Source organism: Channa argus, chromosome 12 (assembly GCF_033026475.1).
Source record: "Channa argus isolate prfri chromosome 12, Channa argus male v1.0, whole genome shotgun sequence".
Classification (NCBI taxonomy): Eukaryota; Metazoa; Chordata; class Actinopteri; order Anabantiformes; family Channidae; genus Channa; species Channa argus.
Window position 1 is genome coordinate 9,496,642 of NC_090208.1, and position 24,753 is coordinate 9,521,394.

Here is a 24,753-nt window from a genome sequence, read left to right on the forward strand (position 1 = left end):
TTACTGATGATAAAAGAACATTTGTGCGATCGTGCGATATGTTTAAGGTGAAGTTTGCAAACCCCTCACTTTATAATCTAATAACTACTGGAAGTAAGTTCAGACATCTAAACCTTTTGAACATCTCCTCCTAAAGTTTTATCGATTCATAACAAGCCACGTTTAACTTGTTCCTTTAGTAACAGATCTCAAAAGCACGTTTTTATAAACAGGATCCTGAACCAGCCTTAAATCTTGCCAAAATTACATCGTGGCTAATCCTAATTTTTTTTATATTGAAGTCTGGCAAGAAGCCTCACAGAGCTGCTGAACCATGTTTACGGCGCTTTGTCGTCACCAAGGAGAAGCCTGCATCTCCTCCTCCTGCTGCCCACTGCGTTTGGCGGATGACGAAGGACACGTCCGAGCAGCTCCTTCAGTGAGACTTTTTTGTGTCCTTTCTGCTTATCCCGTGAGTTCAGGGTCACCACAGCGGATCATTGTCCGCATGTTGATTCGCTCCTGTTACGGTGGGCAACCAGACAAACTCGGAGGGAGCACGACAAGACTAGAAGACAATGATTTAAACTAGAAACGAGGCACTAGCAAGTTAACGAGAGCGGAATGGGAGGTAAACATAGGAGGTAACTGAAACTAGCGACAACGACACCAACAACCAGCCGTTAAACAGAGACACAGAAACCATGACATTAACCAGGGGAGTGGATCCCAAGAAAATAACAGAAACACTGGAAAACTACGCTATCATGTAGCCATCAGCTAATAAATGCCATTAGAAAAAAAAGTCGTACACACACCTGACAAAACCCACACACACACAGGGAAAGACTAACTGAGTGAAAAGCCAAAATCAAACCAAGAACTCGATGTCCACAGGAACAACGATCAGGGAGCCCGAAAAACCATGAGACGGGCAACTCCAGAGTGTGTCATGGGCGACAGAGTCAGTTAACCAAGGCGAGAGTTAGGGTTAAAAAGTGCAGGGGAATAGGTGAAAGCAATTGAGGGCGGTGATGACTGGTGAAGCTGGAGACAAAACTGGGGACAGGAAGTGGAGAAAAGGAGGTACAAAATAAAAGTCCGGGGCAGGAAGTGGACAAGAGTGTCTGATCATGACACACAGCTGCTCAAAGTGAACTATACAGTATAATACACATTCCTACTACTGATTGTAACACTGTGCAGTGCAATTTGTTGTTTGATGATTGTATACTTATTTATACTGTATGATTGATTCTTTATATTGTTAATTTTCTTTTTAGTCATATAGATTATTTTAGTTGATGTTTTCGTCTGTCATAATGCACGTTTGCCTCACATTTGCATATTTTGCTGCTGCTGTAACATGAACATTTTCTTACTGTGGTACGAATAGTGTATTTTATCTAAACTTATGTTAAGATACTTATGTGTTCATATCTTATAGCTGATCTTGTTTTGTTTAAAAGCTATTCAGTTTATTTTAAGCAGGAACTATTCACAAGATTTATATAGGTGTTGCAAAAGAGAGAAGTGTTCATATGCAAATTATTTATAGTATCGTGACACAAAAGAGGTGCTAAAAACATTTGTTCTAGAAAGTCAAGTGCACCCTCTCTCTTCTTAGACCACAGCTTCATTTTCTTGTCACATCAATTCTTAGAATCAGAGGGACAACAATATGGGTCACACTTTGATCTGTGTACTGGGGTTATGCTGTGAGTATTTCAATGCCTTTTTATGTTTAAATTGAAGATTAAAAACTAAATTACAGTAAGAAGAACAGATGTAAAGACTACATTACAGTTTTATAAAATGCAAACGGTAATATTAGTACACGGATCATTTGCCTACCAATGCTCAAATTCCACCTTTAGTCATACATAGAGTAGGACATTTAAAAATACTTCTTTGATTAGTAAACTATGTCTCAAAAATCCATTAAATTTGTTAAAGCCTTAAAAATCCACTTTTTTCACTTACAAATTCTGCAACTTTCAATATTTTTCATTTTAGCAGTTTTACTTTACTCCATCATATACATTCTCACTGTGTACTGAAAGTTATAGTTCTGCATATTACATTAAGTCACGAGCTTACTTCAGATACTTATGATGCCACAAATCATACTCATACATACTGTATCTTTAAGTTTTAAAGTGAGCAAAGAGACCATTTCCTTCCAGAGTTATACTCTACACAAACATCCCACTGACCAGAAAACAGAACAGTGAAGTAACATATAGGCAAAACATGTCTTTGAATGGAGCAGTGCTTTATGAAGGAATACTTCAAAGCATTTGTGTGCAATCAATTGGTTTTGTTTCTGTACAGTTTCAATTTGGAATTTGTCTAAGAATCTCTTCTTTTTAGTGCTGAATACACTCTTCTACTGTCACCACAATCAAGGTAATGATACAATTTTCTTTACCTCCTGTTTGTCACTCAATGTCACATTCTATACCACCATATATTGTGTGGTTTTAGGTTTGTATGAGTACATCTATGAAATAATCCAAGCAAAATATAACTCAATTACACTTTCTGCATCCCAAGCCAATGCTCCACCATTGATCAGCCAGGCCCTGTTTTTATTACACAAACTTTGAAGGATAAGGGGCAAGATGTGCTCTACAGAAGCCGAGAAACCCATTTGTTTTTCGAGAGTTTTAGCTTTAATGGATAATCTAACAACTCGCAAACTTAACCACTTGAAACTGAAACAGTCCAGTCAAGTACATTACATGTAAACAGGAAATTTATTGATTACCACACTGTACAGTGAGTTTTCTGCCGCTCCCCCTGATGTAAAGGTGATGTAAATTTGGCACCGGAAAAAACTTATAAAAGTTGATGTTGAAGAAGCAGATGAAGAGGCCGGAGTATGTGCGAAAAAAAAAGGTCGGATTTATTAACAAAACACTAAACAGAAGCAAAAACCAAAATCCCTGGCAATCAACCAAACCTAAATTAAAAATAGCAAAGCAAACAAGACATTATTTAAAAACCACAGACTTACAGCAAGCTGAAACGGGGGGGGAGGAGGGAGAGAATGTGACTACTGTCTATTTATGCTTTCACCAAAGAAGACCATACACCTGCACAGTAAAGCATGGGGTGAACTCAATGACATAAAAATACACATTACTTCAAAAAATGGACAATATATAGACTAAATACCTTATTTAGTGCAACCACTACCAAATAACAATGGCAGGAGCTACATCTCCAATAATATAGTAATTTTATCCATTAGAGTGGATTCTCCGCATCCTCCCTCCACATGGCAGCGACCACCCTGCCACTGTTGAAGGCCTGTAGATGCAAACCTGCTTGTACTTTCCTGGATTCCCCTGCTGATTCACACCACAGGGAAACACAGGAAACATTCCTCCAAACCAAACCCAGTCCCCAAAACTATAGCAGTACACGGCCTAGTGTGACTGTAGCGTCCAGTCACAAATTTGAAGCCTTACTAATGGTCTGGTAATATTTTTACTACTTTAATTTACTAATTTAAGTTTTTTAATACTTTATGCTTTTCCTCAAACCAACGTAAAAGCTATACAAAGTAAACACAGACAAAACTATAAATTCAAACCATATTTCACCGTTAATACGTCGTATAGCAGTTTTAAGTTAAGCTAACATAAAGACAATTTAGCAACTTAATCAACCCAAAATTCAAATGTCTTACAAATTTATATAAATCATGAAACCAACCTTGTTACCACTTTCAACTGGAGCTAAACACAAAAAGACACTGTCCGTAACCGTCTCCTTAATGTCTTTAGTCTCGTTTTATTTCTCTGTCTGTTACCTTTTACCGTCTTCTACCGTTGAGCTTCGTTCTTTTTTTTAAGCGTTAGCTGTCCTTCAAAATAAAACACACCCGTCTTACAGGAAGCTATAAAAATAAAAGCCACAAAACAAATCAAAGGTTCGAACTAGGCACATTAACAGGAGAAAAACATTGTAAGGACGTTACAGTGACCTTTTGACAAAGTTAATGTGTAAAATCTCTGTTATAACTCCATTATAATTTGTTTGTTTATGCTTTTTAAACTGCACAGTAAATAGGTCCAGGGCTTCTGTGAAAGCCGACAAGGGAGTCATACCACTAGGAGGTACCGTAAGACTGACTTGTTGTGTGGACGTCTCTGCCGACTGGAAATATGACTGGTACAGAGGTTCCTCAAAGTTTTCAGAAATCCAGATTTTCAAACATGGTGAACCACAAATAAACATGACACAAGCAGGGACCTACTGGTGCAGAGGAAGCGGAGGAGACCAAGTTTCATTCACTGACAACAGCACTGCAATCAGCATTGAAAAAAAAGGTAAGGGTCGTTTTTTGGGGGCTGAATCTTATTGATGATTACTAGTATCGTTGAGATTATTAAGTTTTCTTGTGTTGACTTTGTCATTGTATTTATTTGCAAAAACAATTGTGTGTAAAGTTCCCAATAGGGCTGTTGTGATCATGCAACACAACTGGACTCAGATATTTAGTGGTGAGTCCATCCATGTCAGATGCGAGATCGAGGGAATCGGAATCACTGACTGGGAGTATGAATGGAGAAGGCCTAACTCAAACTTTCCTTCAAAACACAGCGAACTCAGGATCAGCAGTGCTACTGAGTACCACAGTGGAAACTACATGTGTAAGGGTACAAGGGACTATTATTTCTCAACAGAATGGAGTAAAGCCATCGTGTTGACCGTGTCATGTAAGTATTGAAATGATGAACACGATTCATTAAGAACAGGTGGTTACCAATGTGCTGATTAACAATGTCCAAATGACCAAACCGATTTTATGATAGTTAGAGTAAAACAAAACTTGTCTTTAGCTCCACATCCATTAGTTTTAGATGGTCTAGAGTAATTTTAAGTGGATTAAATTAAATTATTTCAAAGAATAAGGAAATTGTCAATAAAATATTTGGATTTAAAGACTAGATTTTTAAGCAGCAGAACCATTAATGTCCAACAGGAAGACCCATTAATCCTAGACTTTGCGGCGTATCTCCCACTTTTGGGACTAGTTGGATCCACATCCAGAGCTTTTCGGTTGATTTAACACGGCAAACCAGCATAAGTCCATCAGTGAGTGAGACCCCGCTCATAGATTGGCACAGGAAGAGGTTACAGTAATAAAATTGCTAGTATAACTTGTACCAGTGCTGCTATGTCTTGTCAGACATACTGTATCCTCGATTGAAAGGTGTTATAAACCATCTGGTGAGCCAGACTGGTGTGAAAATCGTAAGCTGTTTCCTTCACAGTGTGTACATATGCTACAAAGCCAATGTGACCTGACATCAGCTGTGTGTTACGGTCCTAAGATTCACAACTCATTAATGATGAAAGTATCTGTTATTTCTCTGGATACAGGTCAATATATGATATGGGGTTTGTGATAACAATAATGAATGATTGAAGAATATTTGTGCTGTACTTTCTTTTCTGCCACTGGTTTACCAGTAAAAAAGCAACCATATGCACAGGAAAGGCAAAAATGTCTCAAAAATGTATTTTGAAAAGAAGAATAAGAGTGAAGTGACTTTTTGCAGCACCTTTCTTTAAGTGGTTGTGTTGTGGCTTTATGCACTAGTGATGCATTAGGAAAAGCTGATATTAAGAGGCCAAAGGACACATTGTGTCATGTTTTTGTATTGTGATATTTTGAATTTTCCCATCTCTACAATTAATACAGTTATCTTTTTTATCTAACCAATTCGCATTAACAATAATTACACTTTTGTCTTTGTTCTAAATTCAACAGCTCACCGTCCATATGCCCACGTGAGTGCAAACAAAAGAGGCCTTACACTTGGTGATAATACCGTCACCCTGACCTGCTCTGTGAACCCACCGTCATCTTGTTGGAAGTACTACTGGTACAGAGATGATAAAACCTCTAAACATCTAACAAAAGATGCTATTTTCCACTCAAATGGTCAAATCACTGTGTCTAAGGAAGGATACTACTGGTGCAGAGGAGGGAGGGGAAACCCAGTCTACTACACAGATTTCAGTTATTCATTCAACATTGACAGAATTGGTGAGTTTGGAAATGTATATTGGAATATATAACCCCAAGTCCAAAGAAGTTGACATGATGTGTAAAGCAAATAAAAACAGAATGCAATGATTTTCAAATCTCAAACCATATTTTATTTACAATAGAACATTAACAACATATCAGATGTTGACAGAGACATTTTACAATTTAATGGAAAATATTAGCTCATTTTGAATTCAATGTCAGAAACACATCTTAAAAAAAGTTAGAAGAGGGTGATGTTTACTATTGTGTAGCATCTTCTCTTCTTTTAACAACTGTCTGTAAACATCTGAGAAGGAGACCAGTTGCTGGAGTTTATAAGAGGAACGTTGTCCCATTCTTGTCTGATGCGGATTCTAGCTGCTCAACAGTCCTGGGCCTTTCTGGATCTTTTCTTTTATGATGGACCAAATGTTTTCTATTGGTTCTATGGTCCCTCTCTTTAGTCCACAGGACAGGGCGTCCATGGTTTCCAAACAGAATTTCAAATTTTTATTCAACTGACCACAGAACAGTTTTCCATTTTGCCTCATACCATTTTATATGAGCTTTTGCCCAGAGAACATGGCGGCGTTTCTAGATCGAGTTCACATATGGCTTCATCTTTCCATGAAACAGCTTTAACTTAGATTTGTGGATTGCACAGTGAAGCGTGTTCACAGATTGACAGATGATTTCTGGAAGTGTTCCTAAACCCATGCAGTGATGTCCTGTAGAGAATCATGCCTGTTTTTAACGCAGTGCCACCTCAGGGCCCGAAGATCACGTGCATCTGTAAAGTCGCTGTTTGTTCAGATCCAAGTGTGAAAACAGTGAGAGGTGAAAAGGGTTTTCTTAAAATAAATACAAGGCAAAGGCAACAGAAAATCACTCCTTAAAGACGGCAAAGACATGAACGTTAGTTAATCATAACAGACAAACAGGCGGACTGGGAAACAAAACAGGAGACTGTGTGGAGAACTGGGTAAAAATACACCGGGGAACAGGTGAAACTAATCAGTACTAAAAAGGTGAGGAAAGAAACAAAACACAAAGGACAAGAAGTGAAGACGAGTGACTACAAAATAAAAGTCCAGGACAGGAAGTGAAGAAGGTGAAACTAAGGAAGTCCTGGATCACGCGCATCCAGTTTTGACCTTCGGTCTCATCCCTTGCTCACAGAGATTCCTCCTGATTCTATAAATCTTTTGATGATATTATATACTGTAGATGGTGGGATCTTCACAGTCTTCACAATTGTTCCACATTTTTTAGATGCAGTTTGTCAAAATTGGTGAACCTCAGTCCCTCTTGAAATTTGAGAAGCTCTGCCTTTCTGAAATGCTCCTTTTATACCCAGTGATGGAAAATGAGCTGTTTCCAATTAACCTAATAAGTTTTCAAATCCTCCTCCATTTATTTTTGATTTGCAGCAGTTACTTTTCCAGCCTTTAGTTGCCCCTGTTCAGAGTTTTTTGGGATGTTTTGTTGCCATCAAAATCGAAATGAGCTAGTATTGTCCATAAAATGGTAAAATCTCATCTTCAACATCTGATGTGTTGTTTGTATTCTATTGTGAATAAAATAATGGTTGATGAGATTTGCAAATCATTGCACTCTCTTTTTCTTTCCGTTTTACACATCGTCACAACTTTTTTGGAATTCGGGTCGTGCAAAGCAGAAATGTATGATTTACTCACAATTAGTGACTGAGATGAAGGCTAAAAATTTGTGTTGAATATTGAAATGTTTTGTCATATCTTTTCTGGTGTATTTGACCAGTCACTTACAGGGCTATTGTGTCACTGCAACCTAAATGGTCTGTGGTATATATAGGACAGACTTTATATCTAACATGCGAAATCAGAGAGAGGAAGGACATTGAATGGGAGTACGAATGGGTAACAACTAGCTCATGGAATCCTCCAAACCAACATGAATGCATTATTAAGAATCCTTCACCATCCCACACTGGAAACTACAGTTGTAAAGCCAAGCTTAAAAATGGATTGCACTATTCAACTGCGTGGAGTGACTCCATCGAAGTGACAGTGTCGGGTAAGTAACAACATAATTTGATTTATGACAAAAGTTGAATGGTTATTTAAGTGTTTATAGTATATGTATTGTGTTATTGTCATGATCTGGCCTTGGTTTGCAGTTAATTTCACATGTTTTACTTCCTGTCCCAGACTTTTATTTTGTAGCCACTCTTTCCCATTTCCTGTTCTATAGTTATCTCAGTCACTTCACACAACTCATCAGTTCTGATTAGCTTCACCTGTTCCCTGCTTATTTAAACCCAGCACGGCCTACACTTCCCTGCCAGAGCCTTGTTGTGTCTCCGTTTTGTGTTCTCTGCTCCTGATTCTAGTTTTGTTGACACTGCTACCTGTTTATTTGGTCTGAGGTTTAGTCTTTTTCTCATTCTGTCTCTTAGTAGTTTTTCTGTGGGTGTATTTTTGGTAGGCTTTGTTCGTAGTCCTTTAGATATGAGTGCAAGTTTGTTTAGTTGTTGATTCCTGCTCCATATTTTCGTTGCATACATCTTTTAGGTCATAGTTTGTATTTAAACCTAGTTGCTTCTGTATTGTGTATTCTGTTTCCTGAGTTACCCTGCAGATTAAAGTTCAGTGCCGCTAGTTCTTTGTGTTTATACTTGTACATAAGTGTATGTTAGTTCTTCAGTTAAGATAATATCCCAGTGTTGTTTTCACCCACTCTTTGCTTAAGTTGACTCGTCCTCATTGTTTCCCTTTATGTTTTGTCTTTGTGTTCAGATTTTTACTTTTCCAAGCCTGGATTTGTGTTTATTTCCTAGTTCATGAGTTTGTAAGAATAATCTATTTTTCAGTTTGTTTATTGGGCCCTGTTTAAGCTAATAATGTTTATGTCCATAGTCTTAACTTCACTCTTTTGGTTCCCGTTATTTCCCTATTAAGATTCTTAAGTTTGTGAGCTCAGCCCTTAAGTCTATTTTCTATGTCTGCGTTAGATTTTTATTTATATTTTTTTATCTTGACATGTACCTGAATCCTCTGTAATCGGGCCAGTTTTATCCTCCTCATTAGAGTGAATTTTGATTAGTCTTTTCTTGTTGTTGGCGCCGGTTATATACAGTAGAATTTCTTCTGATATTTATTTTGCTGTTCTGTGTTTGACTTGCTAAGAATAAGCTCTTTAATTTCATGATAGATGCTAAGAATGTAATTGGCGTAAATAATGTTTAGGAAAGCTCTGGTCTCCGATTAGCTGAAAATGTTAGAGCCTTGGACCCTATAGACCACGTTAGTTTTCGACCGTGCTTATGTACTGTTGTACATGTACTTTTTAATTTTGTTTTTGTTCTTTCATTTGTAATGCAAGAATGAAGTTTCAGTAAATGGTTGAAATGAAGAACACCAAAGAGGTGTTTTTATTTAAGCACGTATCAGCTACATGCACGGGCATTATGCTTTAGAGGGCATACACAAAATGGACGGATCAACATTAACAGAAGTCAAAAGCTAAGCTCATTAAGGATACAAAGAAGCCCTGTTAAGCCTAGGACGTCAAATGAGAAATTTAGAGTAGTAGTACACACATTAAACTCAAGTTTCGATGGAAATAAAAATAGAGAAGTGAGAAGCTGTTGTTTGAAGAAAAGAGGACAGTTTGAGTGTGTCAAGTTCAAAGTAGAACACGACTGTGCAAATGGACAGTCACAAAAGGACGCCAAAGGCAATGGAAGGAAAACTGAATAAGCTGAAGAACAAAAGAAAGGCGAAGTTAGCTTAGCTCAGCTCACTTGTAAAGGAAATCGAGCCTCTGAAGTGGGAAGAAGTAAATGCCCAACTAATTAAACAAGAAATCTTATTTATCTTTGGGAAATTTTTTTAGAGACTATAAAGCTTAATGCAGAAATGTTGCCTCTTTTTGGAGATGATCAGAGTAACTGATTTATGCCCAAATGTTCATTCAAGAAACAGAAGTCTGGATTGAAATGGAGATGACAGGTACTAAGAAAGAGGAAGGCCATAATGAGGAAGATGATGTGCAGATTGCTAATGTTTACCCTGCTGTTATGCCTCATGGATCATTCAGTTCACCAACACCTATAAACCAGCCATAGCCTGCAGTAGTAATGCAACCCCAAAACAAAATCAGAGAGATTCAAGTCAATCAGCAAAATGAGATGTTCCAGTATTCTCAGGAGACCCACTCAGTTACTGCTCATTTATACAAGCATTTGAACAGGCTGTTGAATCCAAGACCACCAGTCGACGGGATGGTTGTTCTACATGAAAGTTTACAAGTGGAGAACCTCTTAACCTTGTATTTGTGAACACATTAGAGGTCAGAAGGTTACAGAGAAGCTAGATTGGTGCTTCAACACTATGCTGATGAGTTGCGAATTGCCACAGCCTACATAAACAAAGCTCTTGAGCGGCCACAGATAAAGGCAGAGGATACAAACTCCTTAAATGAATATGCTCTGGATGTTGAAACACTTTGAATAATGTGGAGTTCATGGATGAGATGGACAATCCGAGCAATATAAGGACAATTATCTCAAAGCTCACCATTTAACTGAAAGAACAGTGGACAAATTAAGCCTATGAAAACCAGGTTTCTGACCTTGTGGATTTTATCAACTGTCAACAAAAGTCATTAAAGACCCACTATTTGAATATACTGCATAGGTTATGCAGTCACCTAATATAAGAGGAAGGAAAGCAGAGCTCGTACTTACCACAATGGGAGCTTAAAGAAGAGTGCACCCTCCTGTTCTCTCAGATCTAGAACTATGTGCCTTGAATAAATTACATAGACATGCCACAGGTGTATACTAAGCTCCTCATACCAGTTAAGAAAGAAAATATACCTCTGCAGATGGATATGGACCAGTAGCCTTACGTGTGCGAAGTTCCAATTTCACATATTGATCCAATAGTTGGCCTGCTAATTGGTACTGATGCATACAAAGCAAAGCGATGGGCCATGTGCACTAAGGACAGATCTCGGGTGGGTCATTAACAGTCCACTTAGAGGAACTGTAATCGATCAGCAATCAGTGAGTGACTCAGGAAATTACATTTCAGTTTCCAGTCTGAAAAAATCTAACTCCGTTGTACAACGCTGACTTCCAAGAAAAATGGTACTATGATAAAGTTGACTTAGCTCTGAAACCCTATAGCAGAACAGCGTCTTACAAGCCGCAAAAGGAAGCTTAAAGCTAAAGCCAGAACCAGCAGAGTAGAGGATGTGCGTACGTCTGTGTGCTGCGCCTCATATGCATTAAGGAGAACAGCAGAAGATGGAAAAGGGAAAGCTTCACCTGAAGCTGTTGAGACCATCTTGAACAACTTCTATGTTGATGACTGTTCAAGATCTGTTTCATCTGACCAGCAAGCTGTCACTTGCGCAAAAGAATTGAGGTCACAATGTCTTAAAGGGGGATTCCACCTGATTAAGTGGATGAGCAACTCCAGAACATTGCTGCTGCCTATTCCAGAAGGAGACAGAGCAGCTCAAATCCAAGATCTTGACCTCAGGTAGGTGTCCAGTGGTGCACAAATTCTGATGCCTTCAAATTGAAAATTGAGGTACATGAAAAAACATGTACAAGAAAAGGAATCTTGTCAGTTGTAAGTTCAGCTTATGATCCTTAGGGGTTCCTTGCAGCCTTTATCCTACCTGCCAACTTTCTTCTTGAGAACTTTGCAAAGTGAAAAGAGTGTCTGAAGAGCAATCTCAGCAAAGGTGTCCCTCATGCAGAGTGAGGAAAAATCACCAAACTTGTTCTGTCACATTCATGAAGAGACTGCTCACTCAGACAGAAATTACATTCTTGAAAGATTAAGATAGAGATATTAGCTACCAAGAGCCTGCTCAGCAATACAAAGTTTGATTTCAGAGTGTAGCACAATGGCACCACATTAGTTGGTGCTGAAAGAGAGTTGAGCATTAAAGAGCTGGATCAGTCCAAAATTCAAAATACCATGTCCAAGAGGTATTGCCTGCATATGTAACACTCCTGCTGACTCCCACCACAGAGGCGCCTGGGAGCGCCAAACACGAAGAGTCAGTAACTTTGAAGTTCAAAGTTCCTTGCTGAAACAACTGGATGATGAAGGACTGCAGACACTTATTTTTATGTGAAGTAGAAAACATTATAAATGAAAGACCAACAACAAAATCTCCAATGACCGAATGACCTTCGGACTTTCACCCCTTATCACTTACTACTGATAAAGACTTAACCCACCATCCCCCAATTTCAAGAAAGGCCTGGTTAATGGGAGGAATTATCAAAGTCATGCCAGACTCCAAAGGAACTGCTTGTAGTGTGTGTTCAAACAAAGACAAGCAAACTGGAAAGGCCCATTACCAAGATATGCCTCTCGGAGGAGGCATTGTGAAGATCCAAGAGCCTGATTTAAAATTTAGAATGCACCTTTAAGAAATATTTTACTTGTTTAAAGAAAAAGATGGCTTTTTTTTTTTTGATAATTGATTGTTGTCAGCCAGATCAATTCGGGGTAGGATATGTTGGAGCCAGTTATAGAAAGTAGAATGTATAATTTCTCGTGATCTGTATTTTTGCTGTGGTGTGTTTGACTGTCTAAGAACAGGCTCTTTTTAATGTCATGATAGATGCTAAGAATCTAATTGTGTCAATAATGTTTAGTACAAGCTCTGGTCTCTGATTGGCTGAAAATGTTAACAAGCGGATGGGGTCTGTCAAGTTGATTTACTAATTTCTTGTTTGTTTGTTTTTTTCTTCTTAGACCCTTGGAGCCTAGAGAGCACATTAGTTTTTGACCGTGCTTTTGTACCGCGCCTTTTTGACAGTTCTATTTTAAATTTTTATTATCAATTGTGTTAAATTCATACACTACATCTAATACACCTACAATAATGTGTATCATACAGTACCATGTTTTATTCTGAAATGCATTCACAGATCAACCTAAGCCTGTCCTCACTGTGTCTCCATTGTGGCTGAGACCTGGAGCCTTGGTAACTCTAAGCTGTAAGGTTGAAAATCCAGCTGTGGGATGGAGGTTCTATTGGTATAAGATTGTTCCTGAACTGGACTTCTCATACATCTATGAGCTGCTCCCTGGCAGCAGCAATGGCACTGGACAGGATTCCTACATTCTTAATGGACAGACACAAACAGCAGGATATGTGTGTAGAGCTGGAAGAGGTGATCCAGTGTATTATACTCACTATAGCAAAGAAAAGTTTGTCTGGTCTGGAGGTAAGTGTTTAAATGAAGTGACACACTGGTTTTTCGACATGTTAGCAAAGCAAATAATAAGAAACTGAACTGAAGCTTTGCTCTGTTGAGGTCTGTGCTGTCAGTGAGAAAGAACCAGGCAAATGCGTTCTCATCCCACAATGTCAAATAAAGACACTTCCTAAAGCATCAAGTTAAGGCCCCTGAAGTCCTGGTAGCATTTCAGCAATTCTGTGCAAACATCCAAAGGTGTCAGGTGTATCAAATAACTTCTCCACTGTCAGTGCATAAGTTGTTTGTGATCAAAATGCCAAATAATCCGTTTTACCAAAGCAGCATTGCACAAATTTTAGCTTTTAATCAGTGTTTATTAAATCAATAAATACACAATAAAAAAGATTATGTACTTTATGTGCATAGACTATGTATTTGCTTGCTTGGTCCTGAAGTTATGTTATTTTGCAGGATTTGTATCTCAAGCATCTCTCACAGTGCATCCTGACAGAGTGCAGCACTTCACCAACCAATCTGGTTTACTGAGCTGTGAGGGGAACTCAACTAAGTGGAGAATGATGTTTTCAGCTGAGGACAGTAACCTGTTTCACTGTTCTGACTGGAACGTAATGACTGGATCCACATGCAACAACAACAGTTTCTGGCCTCGTAATGTAGTGTACTGGTGTGAGTCTGGAGGAGAGTTCAGCAGTGCAGTGAACATCACACTTCAGGGTATGTTTCAATTACATTTTTTTTGTCTTGTATCTTAAAAATTTTCAACACTCAGTTATGTGTTTTATTGTTAATAATTTTGTCTACATTTATGGTGAAGCAAGAAGAGAAAATATCCACAAAACATATGTATCCCTTGGTCTGTAAGTTACACAAAAAACCCGGATCAACAGATTTAAACACAAATAACATTACAATTCCGCTTCACAAAAACCTGGGGCTGAAAAATGTTCATGTCACAGTGACTTTTATTATTACCAAATAGACAAGTTTTCTATTATTACTAAATGGAAGACGTGATTTGTGACATGTTGATGGTTCACTGTCTATTGGTACATTAGGTGTATTGCAGATGCCACTGCAGTGTGACTGCTGAAGAAAGCATCCGTGTCAGCTATAATGCCACAAGCATTTAAACTGCTTTTATTCATTTCTTTGTATTTTGTTTATCTAATAAAAAATGTAACTCAGGAAATGTTAGGTCTGATGGTATTTAATTTTTCAAATTCCAGTTAAGCTGAATAGAAGTTTCCAATATTTTCCTGTCACTTATAAATTGATATTGTATTTTTTTTATTGTTGACATCTGTAAAAGAGGTGCAATAATGTTTATGTACAGTAAGACATTATTAAATACAATATGTTGTCATTGTACATTATGATCATGGTTTCTTAGTGACACTTGACTGTTTTGCAGATGAAAATATTATCCTAGTGAGTCCTGTCCATCCTGTGCCCAAAGGGAACTCTGTATCTCTTGGCTGCAAACTAAGGGAAGAAAAAATGGTTTCCAATGTGATTTTTTACCAAAACGACAAAGTGATCCAAAATGATACCAGAACAGAGCTGAATATTTCTGCTGTGTCAAAGTCAGATGAAGGCTTCTACAAGTGTCAGTACTCAGGAAAGGAATCACCACCGAGTTGGATGACAGTTAAATGTATGTGTGTTAAATGCAGCACTTTCTCTACATTTACCTTTGTTAAAGCTGTGCAACAATCTGACTACTTTTACTCCTTAGTCCTTATCAGAATTACAAATATACACAACAATGGCACAAAATAAATTATCTAATCAACTACGTCATGCTAATTTTAGGCAAAAAACAAAGAGTGAGAGGATACTTGTCTATTTTGAGGATGAATTTCTGAACACGTTTAAATTTGCTTTACAGATGATATTTTCCTGGCACTTCCTGTCCATCCGGTAGCTGAAGGAGATTCCGTTACGCTTGGCTGCAAGTTAAATACAGGTGTATTGGTTTACAATGTGGTTTTCTACCAAAATGACCAAGTTGTCCAAAATGATACCGGTGGGGAGCTAACTCTCCCAGCAGTGTCAAAGTCAGACGAAGGCTTCTACAAATGCAGATCTTCAGGAAAAGAATCACCACAGACTTGGATGGCAGTATGTGAGTGATTAGTTGTGATCTTGCACATGATGGAATTTAATTGCAAGCTCTTTTTTTACTCTTCGTTTTGTTCACAGTATAGAAACATCAGGGAGAAGCACAAAATGCTTTTGCTTCTCCCTGATGTGTGTTTGTTTTTTTTGTTTTTTTTTTTTTAAAGTTCCAACTTTATGTTTTGGTGTGTAAAGTACAAGGTTTTGCAATTTTAGATTTATTATTATTAATAATATGTATCATTAATACCTCTTACAGCTGTGTCAAAACCTTGGGTTCCTGTCCTGTTAGTTGTTGGGCTGGTTAGTGGATTTACACTCTTTGTTCTCCTGCTGCTTTGCTGGTTCCAGAAGACAAAGAGTGAGACTTTTAGTTTTATCGTTATTTCTATTTATTTAAAAAATATTTATTATTTTTATTTGAAAAATTAAATAACCATGTTTCTGGCAGTTTTCAGGTGTAACCAGTCTCAGACCACCAATCAAAAAAACCCTTCTACAGACAAAAGGATCAGCCAGGACGAAACTCAGATATACTGCTCTCTTGCCCATGGTCAGTCAACCACCTAGTACTGAGTGCCACAGCATACACAGCAGTAATGAAGTGAAGTCATGGCATGAACAGTAAACCTATGGGCACTGATGCATGTTCCCTCACATTCTTAACTGTTCGAACACGCTAGCAGGTTGTCGTCAAGAGATATCAGAATTAGACCAGTTACATGAAATGTTTAGTAAAGAAACATTTTAGACAAACACCTTTAATTGGTTTCAGAGTAGTGGCCTAATTCATTTAACTTTGGTTTTATATCCACTGACCTTTTAGGTGATGTTTGTATCTACGAGTCACTAAGACCCCCGGGAGCCACAGGAAATGGTACAGTGCAAAGGCTGATATGATTATATGTGAGAACTGAGTGAGTGATCTGAATTTAAGACCTGTAAAACATTTCAGTTTCAGATGACCTGAATCATCTAAAGGATGTTGAGGACAACAATAGTGAGTACATAAAAATTAAAATGGAATTCTTCTTTCTTCTTTTCCTTTCGGCTGCTCCCTTTCAGGGGTCGCCACAGCGAATCATGTGCCTCCATCTAACTCTATCCTCTGCATCCTCTTCACTCACACCAACTAACTTCATGTCCTCTCTCACTACATCCATAAATCTCCTCTTTGGTCTTCCTCTAGACCTCCTGCCTGGCAGCTCCAACCTCAGCATCCTTCTACCGATATATTCACAGTTTCTCCTCTGAACGTGTCCAAACCACCTCAATCTGGCCTCTCTGACTTTATCTCCAACACATCTAACATGAGCTGTCCCTCTGATGTACTCATTCCTGATCCTTTCCATCCTCGTCACTCCCAAAGAGAACCTCAACATCTTAAGCTCTGCTACCTCCAGCTCTGCCTCCTGTCTTTTCTTCAGTGCCACTGTCTCTAAGCCGAACAACATTGCTGGTCTCACCACCGTCTTGAACATCTTTCCTTTCATTCTCGCTGATACTCTTTTATCACACAACACACCTGACACTTTTCTCCACCCGTTCCAACCTGCCTGCACTCGCCTCTTCACCTCTTTTCCACACTCACCGTTGCTCTGAACCGTTGACCAAAAATTAAAATGGAATAAAATTCCAAAATTAGCTAACGCTTTCAATTAGTCAGTATACCACCTTAATATGCCACCTTAATTTCAGTATGATAGAATGATTCTAACATTTGGCCATTTTTTTTCCCCCAAACCTGATCGTGGTGCTAAATGAAAGTCTAGGGTTACTTAAGTTATGTGAAATCATGGGGCCTGAACTAAAGGTCAAGTCATCCTACTCAATAGTAAGACACTGCACTTAATGCAGGACAAAAAATGTCTGACCTCATGACGACACTATAAGGACAGTAAACTTTTATAGGCACTGATGCAGCTTCCCTCTCTGTCGCATTCTTAACGTTTCTAACACACTAGCAGGTTTTTCGGAGCTATCAGAAGTAGAACTTCTAAACTAAACCAAACCATCAAATGCTCTGTCAAGAAACATTTTAGTCAAAAACACACACACACACACACACACACACACACACACACACACACACACACACACACACATTTAATTGGTTTTGGCGATGAGATGGATGAGATGAGATGTCCTGTTAATTGTTGGGCTGGTTAGTGGATTTATTCCAGATTACAAAGAGTGAGACTTTTAGTTTTATCATTATTTCTATTTATTAAAATAGAATTGTATTCACTTAGGTGATGTTTGTATCTACGAGTCGCCAACACATCCTGGAGTCACAGGAAATGGTACAGTATAAACTTTGATCCACAGGATAATATGACTATGTTTGAGAATTGAGCGAGTGATCTGAATTTAAGACCTGAAGAACATTTCCATTTCAGACGTACCAGGAGGTGATCTCAATGATGTCGGCGACAATAGTTAGTACATACAAATTTTAAAATAAAATTAACACAAAATAAGGTAATGCTTTAAATCACAACCTGGATGTTACAGTACCACATTGCACATAAAATGGAAGACTCTTCAAAGCTCAATAATGTGCTCCCTTGCAACAAGGAGCCCATACACAGCACTTCATCAAAATAATCCCTTTATGTAAAAACACTTTTGTAATTATATAGATATTTCATAATAAATTATACAATAAACCATTTCTATACATTCTAAAACAAAAAATTTAAATGACAAAATATCCTTCTCTTCTAAAAGACGGGGACAATGTTGTTACCCGAGTTTACACAGTAATTTGCAGGCTGTCATTTAAAGCATTGCCCAAAGTAATTGACTCATCCTCCACCATTATTCCCTTATAAAGAAGCGAGGGTGTGTTTCCTTTTTAATGCAGTTGTGTTTATTTTAACAGGTTCAAATGATGACACAGATGAGAGCTCTGACTATTGTAATGTAAATCCATACCAGAGGTACGACAGGTTAGTATTTTAGCTAAATTTACAGCTGTTTGCAATGAAAACATAAAACAAGAACAGTTTATATACAGATATTATACAAATATATGCAGCTTGAAAGTCTGTACACTTTTATTTATTCATTTATTTTGTGTAGCATTAATCTGTGGCATTCTACTCATCATTTCTGTCCGAATTTTAAGTCTGGATGCTCTTAAATTGATCATGCATGTCCGACCCAGGTGTTAAAGCATTGTAAAATAAGTTCATGTTCACTGAACCAATAATATGAGTTGTTATTTCGCTCTTTCTCTATTTTAAGTCAGGTGTGTTCTTACCAAACTTACTCCTAGGATTGCTATGCTTTTGATTTCTTCATAAAATGTCACAGCCTAAAAACAGCTGTAGTGTCTTGCCAGTCAACACGAAGCTGTTTTACGTTGAATTGAAGCGTCTGTGTTGTTAAGCAACAGAGGGACTAGTGGTCAGACCCACACCAGCAGGATGATCACACGGCTAATGTGAAACTGTAAAAATTGTGATAAGAAAACTCATGCTCTCAACTTCTCTTTTCAGGTAACTTGTTGCATCCTGTGAAAGAAGTGTCAGAACAATGGCTTAATCTGCATTGCAATCATGTCACGCAACCCCCAACATACAGGAAACTGCTCATTTTATGGGGTGTTAACTGAGCTTTTCTGCGTTTAGTTCTCATGCTAAGTATAACTGATGAGCTACGCTTTATTTCCGGCTCTCGTGTTCACCGTGCGTTCTAGTGCCACTTGCTGGCCCACATGAGACCAACACGATCTGAGGCAGATGTTGGTCTTTGACGTCAGCATAGTGTGGTACGTTAAATGTGTGTGGATACTGAGACTCTCTTACCAGCTTCACCCAGCATCTTCACAAGTTGTTTTGCTTTTGTTCTGGGGTTGATACACACATTTCGCACCAAGGCACATTCCTCTCTGGGACACGGAACCCGTCTCATTTCTATGTGGTATGATGGCTGGACATTCCTGTGATGTTTATACTTGGGTGTAATAGTTTGAACAGATGAACGATTGCACCTTCGGGCATCTGGAGATTGTACTCGAGCTTGAAGCAGACTTGTAGAGGCCCACAACTCTCTCCTTGTATCTTGGCTGATTTCTTTTGATTTTCCCATCATGTCACAAAATGAAGCAGTGTGTTTGAGGTGTGCATAGGTAAATTACACCAAAGTTACACCAGCCTTAATAAAATCATAAGATTAATGTATTTATTAAATGAACACATAAAATTCCGCAATGTAAAAATAATTACCTTCTATTTACAGTACAAGTATTTGTTTTTCCCCTTAGATTTGTATTGTGATTTGTTGCAGGTTTATAAAAAGAAATCTGTCAAAACAGATTGTCCACAGACCACCGGGAGAGTGGTTCGATTCCTGGTCCCTCCTGGCTATATGTCGAAGTATGATTGAATAACAATACGAGTTGCATTGGCAGCCAAATAGGATATAATCTTTAGTTGTTTACATTTTAAAGTCTGAGCAATGTCTGGTTAAATATTACTTTGTAATTCTAATGTCTAATATGGACTAATCATTTGCTTATAATTTAAAAAGCATTATTGTTACATAAAACCTACTAACCACAACACACAATGCAATAGATACTTATCTTTGTATAATGCATGAACTAAACTTGGCAGGAATGTTTTTCGATGGAATGAACTGCAAACAACCCTTAAGTTACAGTTCTTAAATCATAATTCTCTTGATAGTTTTAAGGTTTTATCATCTGATGTTTTATACGATTCATATATTTTTGTCTATTAATTTGGTGTTGCCTGGAGATATTTCCTTCTTGGTTAATATGATTTCTGTGTTAATTTTGTTTATTGGTATTGTATCTTACCTGTGGATATGTATTTTTCCAAAGCCTATGTTTTATGATCATACATTTGTTTTGTTTTTTTGTTCTCAGTTGACTGACATGGCTGTTAGTTTTAGTAAAATCTTGGCGTGTGAAAAGAAACGGTCTGTTGTGACTGGTTGTAAGTTTGGTAGCTCTAAAACTAGATTTAAATATAGATAAAACTAGTTTTAGAGCTGCAAAAACAAAAAACAAACTTAAGGTATAACATAACTTGAGTTTATGTTTTGTTTTGCAAAAACATTATCCTACTTCCAGCTGTGAAGAAACCACATATCAAACTTGTTACTCCTTGATGTAGATTTCTAACAGCTTCAACCTAAAAGCTGAGAAATTACAACATTGAAAAAGTAGAATTCATGTCAGCTGCTGTATTGGATTGTGTTAGATTGCACAGGTTGTCATAATGTGGCTTGTCGGTGTGTGTGTTCAGTGGCACTGATGGACCTTGTGCAGGTGCTGCTCTTTACATGTTTGTCCACTAGATGGCACTAATATGCAGCTCAACACAGAATGTGAAGCCTGAAAATGTCTTTTGGTGTCATAACCTATAGTTGATCCTAATGTACTGATGGAGAGAGATTAGTCATAAAAACTAACACCGACTATCCTGCTGTTTCACTTCTCAGTGTGATGTTTATGATTTCAAATAGCACATGAACAAAACGGTGCAGTGAGACTAGAGCCAAAGTTTTATACAGCACCTGTGTCATTACAATCCAACACTCAAACAATAAAAGGCTGCGTGTGGAAAGGAATATACAGTAAAAGCATCTATAGACCAGAGCCCTGGATAGTTTTTAAAACTGTATCATCCATATTGAACTGTCATGTTTTTACAGCCATGACGCTGTTTTTCAATTTTACTTTTACTTCTGCTCGCACGTGTTCTGTGCCCACGTGATTGTAATGTTTATTAAAGCACCTCGTCGCACTTCCTCATGTCACTTGCTGAGGACAGAAGCAGATCAACAAATACCTAATACGATATAAAGTGAGACAACGCGGTCCTCGTCTGTCTGCGGAGAAGTAAGTTATTAAAAAACGTCCTGCAGTTTGTCTTTAGTGTAATATTGTACTTTACATGTCGCTGTTATTGTTTGTTAACACACGACGACGCAGGTTACAAATCCCCGGTGACGCAGATTTAAAAATGGATTGAAAGCAGCTCAAAAGGTTTTTATTCTGCTCCTTTTAATAATTTGCAAGACTTGGTCCGGAGGGTTGTTACGGTTTTTCTGTCGCTAATTTGATAAGTTGACAGAAAAAAAGAAAAAAAAGTTTAAATTTATTATTAATATTAATGTTACTTTATTAACATTTTAAGACAGATCACAAGTCGTTGAAAAAGTGCGAAGAAGAATATAATCCAACTTTTAACAACTATTTAATGGATAAAACACTTGTTCGTAGCTGAATTTCTGATTATGAGAGTTATTCCCTGCTCAGGGAGAATTGCATGACAAAAAAAAACAACTATTTTGCTATTTGTTATGGTTTGTTTTCATGTTGTATTTTCATCTTCGAGACTGTTAACTGTAAAATGTAGTTGTAACATGGGGCATCATCAGTTCCAACAATCAGGAATATGATCATTTCAGTTTGCAACAACTTCTTCCTGTGTTGTGATTGTGTCAAGCTGTAGATCGGGTTCGTTTGTTTTGGTTTGACGTCACGCATCGGGGGCGTGGTCACATATTGTAAACAGACTGTAACTACTAACCAAGGTTAATTTGTCTAACATATGTAGAGTTTTTTGTTCGTAATATGACTTTGTTTGTAGTTTTGTAAATAAATCACAACTGAATTCATCATATATAATCACATATATACATCCAGATATAATTAAAAGTATTGAATAAATGCTCTGACTGCATATATGATTTAAATAACATTTATATTCAAGTATTCACACCTAACTTCTTTTATATCACATATTATGCACAGAATCATATAAAAATGGTCATGCGGTTGCATTGTAACAGTTTCTTATTGTAAAATCCTGCAGATTTGTACAACTAAAAATAAACTCACCAGAAAAGAGACAGAGTGTCAGTGATGTACAGACTGTAAAGCCCTTTGAAGCAAAATTGTGATTTGGGCTGTTTAATATATATAATAAATAGAGTTTAACATATAATGACATATAATGCATTGATGTTTAGTTAGCTCAGAAAGCTCAGAATAACATGTGGAGACACTAATCTTAACTTGAAATAAAAACTAAAGTCACTTCATGAGTCACACTGTTTAGAATTTACTACGTTTATTACTGAATGCACCAGTCAGGTTACTTACTGCTTCTTATCCCTGTGGTGGCTGAATTTTATCTGCATCACATTTACAGAAAAGTTTGTTCAAAAAAGTACTTAGATCTTTTACTTAAAAAAAATGACTATCACAGACGCATTGTTACAAGTAAGACCTGCATTCAAAATGTTATTTAATTAAAAGTGCAAAAGTAATAGCTGAAAAGATTTGCAGAATGGCCAGTTTCACATGAATGAACATGCTATTATCTGATTATAATTATTGATGCAGTAAATTTTGCAACAACCTTTTACAAAGTTTTGATAACAATGTGAATTGAACCCAATAATTTTTGTTTGAATACATTTACATTCTGCTGGGTAACTTTTATATTTCAGACCACAGATCAATTAAGTCCTATTGTTTTTTACAGTATTTTGTTTTATCATTGAGATTCCAAAAAGTGTCTTGTAGCCATAGTTATCAAATGCATGTAAGGAAGTAAAAATATGATAATTGTCTCTGATTGTACTGAAGTTAAAGTATGAAGTGTCAGAAAATGCAAATTAATCAAAATTGTACTTAGGTGCACAACTTAGTTACTTCCCACTGCTAGACCACTGAATACCACCATAAACCAAACCACTCATGAAAATAGAAAACATCTCTGTTTAAATTACTTTATGACGGCGAGAGTTTAAGAGTGTGTTTGATTTCCAGGTCAGGGCATCTGACTCCAATGAACACAGAGTTGTTCAGCAGGAAATCTGCGCCCTCTCCTGCTGGTCCATGTTCGTGTACTTATTGGGGAGGAGTTGACTGTTCCTGGTGGCAGATGACCAAAGATACTTACAAACACATGAGCAGGTAGGAAAAGCAGTAGTAAATGTGCACTGAGATCAAATGCAATGAGGCGCTGCACACTAATGTCATCAGGTGGTCACTTTAATTTTAATTTAGACGCTCATGCATACTGAGATTTTACTGAAATTCATGTTACAATTGATAGATCACTCTGATAATCTAATAAAATCTAAATATTCTTGTCTTTTTTTTCTCACAGGGAAATGATGATGTGGATACTTGTGCTCATAAGTCTGATCTCCTCTGTCTGTGGTTAGTAAGGCTGCAGATCATCTTATTTCTGGATTATTGTGTAGTAATTAGCAATGAGAATCTTGGGATGAAGTGATGTCTGTAATCTCCTTGTTACAGACAGAACTGTTCTTCAACTTCATAAACACTATAAGCTAATAAATGATTTGCTATCTGTCCTATTTGACTGTCTAATAAAACAAACATTTGTTTTCATCACAGTGCTTTAGATCCTTGATATAAATATTTCTCATATGTACCACATTTCCCTCTTTTATTCCTTTATAGAGATGTTTGTCATCAAAGAAACTCAGAAGTCCTATCAGACAGAGGAAAACGTGACCTTCCTATGGGACACCAAGTCCAAAACCGACTTGTCTCTCACCAACCTCAAATGTTTTTTCCAGTCAGAACCTCGAAAGGTTTTGTATGAAATGATAAACGGTGTTGAGTACGCAGAGAATCAGCACGAGCAGTTTGCAGGACGGGTTCAGTTGGACAGGGACGCTCTTAGAGAAGGACGAATCAGACTTCATCTGTCCACAGTCACAGCTGAAGACTCTGGAAACTACAGGTGTGATCTGGCCTTTAATTATGATGAGAACACGAGAAGATGGACGTTTTTGGACACTGGTGAGTTGACAGTGTGACTAGAGGACAATACTGTAGCCACTGCAAACAAATTATTATTAATTCAGATTTTTGTTTTCAGAAAAGTTTGTTCTGAACATGAGTCGGACCACTAATGGAGGCAATACTGATGTGTCCCTCAACACACCAAGGTCTGCACCAGAAATTGCTGAAGGTGAGTCAGAAGGAACGAGGAACTCTGTCTATGGTAACTGGTGCTGTAATTGGTTACCATGGTAACAATGCATTTAGCTTTTAGCTGAGGCAACAGTATTTGAGTAAGATGTTGGCAACAACGATTTACAACGAAGTTAAAAGAACCTGTAGGAAAAGGTTCTAAAACACATCAAATACATCACCAAGTCCTCAAAGCTAAAAAAACAAAATAAGTTATTTATCTGCATCTTCCAACAGGCCCAAAAGAATTTTAAACACTAAACTAAAACTGGGTAAAAACATCTGAAAATGTATCTCCTCCACTCTGTGTGTCAATAAAAAATATGTTTGTGGAGCTTTTGAACAGTTACAATTTCAATAAAAAGACAC

General features: G+C 37.5%; 1 protein-coding gene across 1 annotated transcript; it reads left to right on the forward strand.

Moving 5' to 3' along the window:
• The first annotated feature begins 317 nt into the window (after positions 1 to 317).
• Positions 318 to 23,951, forward strand: LOC137137475 (sialoadhesin-like). The gene is made up of 21 exons (XM_067523765.1): positions 318 to 1,697; positions 2,353 to 2,388; positions 4,053 to 4,319; positions 4,440 to 4,709; positions 5,768 to 6,046; positions 7,811 to 8,086; positions 12,975 to 13,274; positions 13,719 to 13,982; positions 14,680 to 14,922; positions 15,157 to 15,393; positions 15,646 to 15,747; positions 15,838 to 15,939; positions 16,213 to 16,263; positions 16,342 to 16,386; positions 17,639 to 17,689; positions 17,786 to 17,824; positions 18,271 to 18,337; positions 18,890 to 21,261; positions 23,203 to 23,349; positions 23,546 to 23,598; positions 23,866 to 23,951. The coding sequence occupies exons 1-18, from the start codon at positions 1,661 to 1,663 to the stop codon at positions 18,891 to 18,893; spliced, it is 2,670 nt and encodes an 889-aa protein (XP_067379866.1). The 5' UTR covers positions 318 to 1,660; the 3' UTR covers positions 18,894 to 21,261; positions 23,203 to 23,349; positions 23,546 to 23,598; positions 23,866 to 23,951.
• Positions 23,952 to 24,753: the final 802 nt, after the last annotated feature.